The sequence below is a fragment of the Dromiciops gliroides genome, chromosome 5, assembly GCF_019393635.1.
Source record: "Dromiciops gliroides isolate mDroGli1 chromosome 5, mDroGli1.pri, whole genome shotgun sequence".
Taxonomy (NCBI): Eukaryota; Metazoa; Chordata; class Mammalia; order Microbiotheria; family Microbiotheriidae; genus Dromiciops; species Dromiciops gliroides.
In genome coordinates, this window is record NC_057865.1 from 187047414 (window position 1) to 187053413 (window position 6000).

General features: G+C 42.8%; 1 protein-coding gene across 2 annotated transcripts in view; it reads right to left on the reverse strand.

The window, feature by feature from the left end:
• PTPRO (protein tyrosine phosphatase receptor type O) overlaps positions 1-2996 on the reverse strand; it is a 226598-nt gene extending 223602 nt beyond the window's left edge. For both annotated transcript variants that reach the window (XM_043968139.1, XM_043968138.1), the window contains exon 1: positions 2472-2996. In XM_043968139.1, coding sequence (XP_043824074.1) covers positions 2472-2546 — 75 coding nt within the window. In that variant the 5' untranslated portion in view covers positions 2547-2996. The remainder of the gene's footprint in view (positions 1-2471) is intronic.
• Positions 2997-6000: the final 3004 nt, after the last annotated feature.

Sequence of the window (6000 nt, forward strand, 5' to 3'; positions counted from 1 at the left end):
TAAAATACTCTTAATTTATTAGCCTTAGGAGCATTAGCTTATGTAACACATGGATTCAGAAGATTTGTTGGCCATCATAAAAGCAATGGAAGAGTATTTGGGGGGGGATTTGCTTCTTTTGGCAAATGGTTTATTGCTCATCGCACATGAGTAATTACTCTACATTCGAATATAATATGTTTTTGATGACTCAGCCATACCAAAGTCACTCACTATACTGATAGTGAGTAACAGAAGTACAATTTTCATTTAGTTTCTCTGATTCCAAATTCAGTGTTCTTTCCACTGTTACGTGGTTGAGTAAAAACATTTAATTTTATGTCTTATCTGTATGATACTATATGGAAGAAAAGTTTCCTTAAAGAAAGGAATCATCTAAATGTTTTCAGGTATTTACAGGCCATGTATCACAGTCAAACACATAAGTGATTTCTATTTACCTTTTGCTCAGATTTTGTTTTATGAAGATGAAAGGGTAGCAGAATTTGCAGTGCTTCAAAAGATTTGTAATTGCTTTGACAACATATGTTCTTCAACACAGATCACAACACCTTTGTACATGGTCTTACTGAGCTCCCCGACCCTACTGCACATCATTTAGTTGTCAACCTTTTGGTGATGAGAGTCTTCAAATAGCAGAGAAAAATTCAGAGACACCTCATAAGAAACTGCAAGCATTAGTAAGGACAAAGTCCAAAATAGAAATTGCTATGCCTATTCAAAGTTTCCCAATACAAAAAGCGTTTTAGAAATAGTTAACTTAATAGACTTTATGTTAAATCATTCAATTTAAATCTATTCCTTTGCTGCTTCTTCCTGTAGGTCTAAAATCCATTGCATAAGTTGCTCATAAATCTTTTTTTTAACCTCTTCTTGTATGCCTTAGTTTTTTGTCATCAAGGAAAGTCAGAATATACTTAATACTTCAGTATTCATAATTTCATAAGTACGAGCATTCATTTCATGGACACAGATGGCACAGAGGGCTATACATTAGTAGATCATCTTTGAGATCAATTTTTATGCAGCCAACTTGGTGATGAGCCTTTCTGAACTTGGCTTGTACCCAAACAGCAGACATCACTTGGACTATACTCAAAGCCTTTGCAGCTTGGTGGAACCTGTCAGAGCTTGTGGGCTGATTTAGCCTTTGGCCCAGGGTCACTACCATAGTAAGATGAGCAGGACTTTAGTAGAGAATATGAGAGATTTAAAATAAAATATCACCCTTATTGGTGTACCACCAGTCTCACAGACAAATATTCATTAATTTATGGAGAATAAGAATTGAACATCTCTGATGTGAGAACCATTTCCAGCCATTAAGGTCTCCTCGGTGTCCTGGATTAGATATTATCATAGTGCTAAAAGGACAGCTCCCATTCTCTTGTCAACATTCTTCATTTTGCTGAGGAATGCAGTGACTAATGAAAGAATTAAAACAAAACTCTTGAAGACAGAGTGGGAGATAATTCATTTACAACTTCACACCACTTCTCAGGAAAATCTTCAACAAATTTGTACTGTAGAGTACAGACACTTAATTATTTGCAAAAAAAAAAATCCCCCAAAACACCAGTTTAAAAATAATAAATGCTGGGGGATCTTGGGCAAGTCATGTCACTTCTTTAGGCCTCAGTTCCTCATCTGTAAAATGCGGGGCATGGACTCTGAGATCCCTGTCAGCTCTGTCTATGATCCTATGATTCTTATTTTTGCTTATTGCAAATGTATTTCATAACCAGCCTCTTCTGCTTGAAATGCAGTTGTTCAAAGTAGATATTGAAAAGTTCATTGTAACAGGATTCCAAACATTTACTCTTCATGATGGCACATTCCCAAAGCATCAGTATGCCAAGGACCTGTGAGTCCCATCCTGTTTGAAAAAAAAGAAAACGAAAATCCTAGAGAGCTACTATTTAGTGCTGCCTAATAGTAAAAATGGTGATTTGTAAAGAGGTTCATCCACAATACTCAATCTGACTTAGTCTCTCAGTTCAAGAAAAAAATGCATAATTATGGCTAACTGCAGTCTACAGCCAGGAAGGAAATTAAAGACAGAGCAATATACTCTTTGAGGATGGGGGAGCGAAGCAACGGCCTAGGTGCGTGGAAAGTGACCTCATTTTTCCTTAGACGGCTTTAGCCAACGAACCCACCTTCGACTCTGACTCCCATTTCTGAATACTGGGGGGGGGGGAAACACAATGGGAGGGCGGCAGGGGATGAGGCAAACTTATTGCTCCCCCTTTTCCCTTTAAGGCCCCAACCCAAATACAAAGAAATAGGAAGCGAATAAACATCCACGCTCAAGTCCAAGAGCAAAACTGACTCTCCCAGCTGCAGCCATCGCACATCTGTCCTATCCCAGCATGCTGGCTCTCATTGTAGAGGGCAGAGCCTGGCAGGGCTAAGCCAGCTTGCGCTGTGGCCCAAAAGGCAGCTCACGAGGGTGTCGGCGTTTGCCTTACCTTGAGGAGCACAAAGAGCCAGAGCAGGGGCAGGATCATGAGGCTGCCGCTCGCCCTCGTGGGCCGGCTTCCCATAGCAGCTCTGACGGGTCGGACGGAGGGAGGGAGCCGCGGTCTGGGCAGAGGCGGCCGGCGGCCCCCGCTCGGCTTCTCCGGCTGGTTCCTTCAGCTCACAATGGCGTATTGGTGCCGAGGGATCAGATGGCCGGCACCGTCGCCACTCCCGGGGGGCGCATCCTCCCTTTTCTCTCTTTCCGACAACTCCTCTCCTTCCTTTCCTTCAACTGGGATTCTCCAAGGATGTGTCAAGCAGTCCTGCTCTTTGATGGCTAGCTAAGGATGAAGGGATGGGGCTTGGGGATGGGCGAGGCTTTGCTGCCAACCCGGCTGTTCTTGGAGCCGCAGGGTCCGCGTGGTGATAAGCTGGGAGTCCCAGCACACCCTACCGCTCTCTAAGCATCCTCAGCTAACAAGCAGCCTCTTACTCTGAAGGCTTAACATGATAAGAAGCCTACCATCTCTCTCTCTCCCTCCCAGAGCCCGCCCACAATCTCTTTCAGATTCCATACTTGGCTCCGCCCTCATCCCAGCCTCATCCTCCTATCTCCCTACCTTTCCCTCAATCGGAAAGACTGTTATAAGTGGGTTTTCATGCTTCCTACTCTCACTTCTCTGTTCAACAGGCCTCTTACTGTCAACCAGACTTTCCAGGGGGGAGAGAGAGAGAGAGAGAGAGAGAGAGAGAGAGAGAGAGAGAGGAAGAGGAAAGGGATAGAAAGAAATAAAAAAGGGAAAGAAAGAAAGAATGGAAGGAAGGAAGGAAGGAAGGGAGAAAGGGAGAGAAAGAAAGAGAAAAAGGGAGAGGAAGGGATGGAAGGAGGGAGGGAGAAAAAGAGAGAAAAGGAAGGAAGGAAGAAAGAAAAAATTTACTATTCTCCCCTTATACACAAACATAGCTCACCACATACCATTCAAAAAAATTTCCCAAACCTTTCTATCAAACACATGCACATGCACCAAACAAGAGTAAGCAATTTTTGTGTAATAAGCTGTTGTACTTTTACAACTATAAAGCACTACATATATTTGAGCTAGTATATAATTGCTACTATTAGGAGAAGAGGAGGAGGAGAGAAAGAAGCTAGTAAAAAGAGATTTGGACTCAGAGTCAGGATAGGAGTGGATTTAAGTCCTGTCTCTGACCCATGCTAGTTATATAACTCCAGTGTAAGTCCTCTTAAGCTATGCATATATGTGAACTCTCTTAAGTTATAGAAAAGGCACTGGCCCATATAGGTATACAGTTAACTCCATGTGAGAGTTGCTTACATCAATGAAATCAAAAGTTTAGACCCTGTATTTCCTTTGATCTATCCATATCATTATCAATATAGAAAAATTCTTCTCATCTTGTTCAATGGAGTTCAGGCAGGAACTGCCTGAGGAAAAGTCAGTTTCATTTAACCAATTAGCATCAGTTAGCTTTTACAAAGGGATGTTTCCTGTGAAAATATAGTAAGAATAGAAGTAGAAAGCATTTTACCTCCTAATATCTTGGAACACATTCTTCTTTACATCACCTTAGTCCTTGGGGAGAGTGGACTCATACTTTTACTGCATTTTCTATACAACATTTACCCAAAAAAGTTTATATAAGCATATCCAGGGGATGAATCACCATAGCTCTCTTTTGGCTGCCTGTAATCTCTACTGGGTCAAACAGGGTGCAAGGGATGTCATTCTGCACCCCCTGGCTTCTGACAAATCCCAGCATGGACTCTGGTTCTCAGATTTCTGGTATTTTGCTCTCTGGGCCTCCCAAAATTCACAAGGCCTCAGCCATTCTCAATACTCCTTAATGTAATAACAGGAAAGAATAGACATGACAAGAGTAATAGCAGGGCCATTGATTTATGGACCACTTAATGATAGTCTTGGGTGGTCAGACAAAGGCTTGAGTCCTTAGTCCCCAGTAAGGGCTTAAAGAAGTTTTTGCCTCCTCACTTCAACACAGCAAGACAGAAAAGAGGAAAAAGTCATAGATTCTGTTTCATTGGCTTCCTATTACCTCCAGAATCAAATACAAAATGCTATTTGGCATTCAGAGTCCCTCAAAACCTAGCCACCTTTCCAGTTTTCTTACACCTTACCTTCCATCATGGACTCTTTGATCCAGTGACACTGGCCTCTTGACTTTCCCACAAACAAGACAATCTCTTGGCTCTGGGCAATTTCTCTGGTTACCATTCGTGCCTGGAATGCTCTCCCTTCTTAACTCTACCTACTTACTGACTTCTCTGGCTTCCTTTAAGTCTCAAGTAAAATTCCATTGTTTACAGGAAACAGTCTCTCTTAATTCTAGTATCTTCCTTCTGTTATTTCCCATTTGCCCTGTATATGGCTCCCTCTTTCTATATTTGTTTGCATGTTATCATTAGACTGTAAGCTGCTTGAGGGCAGGGACTGTCTTTTGCTTCTTAGTATTCCCATTGTTTAGCACAGCAACTGACACATATTAGGCACCTAGTAAATGTTTGTTGATTGATTGACTCTGGTTGGTTGGTGACTTTTGAATGCATCTCAGTTAAGACTCAAGATTCACTGATCAGATAATAAACAGTCTGCTTCTTCACAACCTGGTTAGGAAACCAGCACCATCCATATTTGAGCATGCTCCCAATTGAGGAGCAGAGCCTTTCCCTTATATGTCACTATGTTTTTGTGGAAGTCTCTTCCATGTGGGCTAACAGTAGACAGAGGCTGTGCAGCACATTCTGAGGAAGGAGTGCCACGATTCTCATTAGAGTTACAAAAATGGGGGGGGGGGTGGCGCCAAGATGGCAGAGGAAAAGCAGTGACTCACCTGAGCTCTCCCCCAGCCCCATCCAAATAGCTTCAAATAACACCATAAGACAATTCTTGGAGAAACAGAACCCACAAAAGGACAGGGTGAAATGCTTTTCCAGACAAAGACAACTTAGAAGGTTGGCAGGGAAAGTCTATTATACTGGGGTGAGAGTAGAGTACAGCCTAGCTCAGGCCCTGCCAGCACAGCCCCAGCCCCAGCCCCAGCAAACCAGCAACTGCTTCTGGAACTCTTAGCCCACAGATGGTAAGGGGGTCGAGCAGTTGGCAAGAAAGAGATTACAGTGGTCTCTTTACTAGCACTGAGTCAGGACTCTGTTGTTTTGCCCACATTCAGATCCAGGTCACCGTCTTGGGTGGTGGTCCCAGGTCTGGGAGGAGCACAGGCACACCAGAGTTTGCAGCCACAGTGGAGCGGGATTCTGTTTATAGTTCCAGGAAAGAAAAGCAGGCTTGCGGTTGCTTGCAGAGGAGAGCACAGGCCAGGTGAATAGTAAACATACCTCTCCTTAAATCATACCACTTTGGAAGAACAGAAAACTTAGATCTATGCAAGTAGAACGTTTGGAGGGAACTAAAACATGGGCATAAAGCCCATTATCCAGATCAAGGTGGCAAAGCAACCAGAAGTATATATTCCTATCTTTACCATAAATAAGCCTGA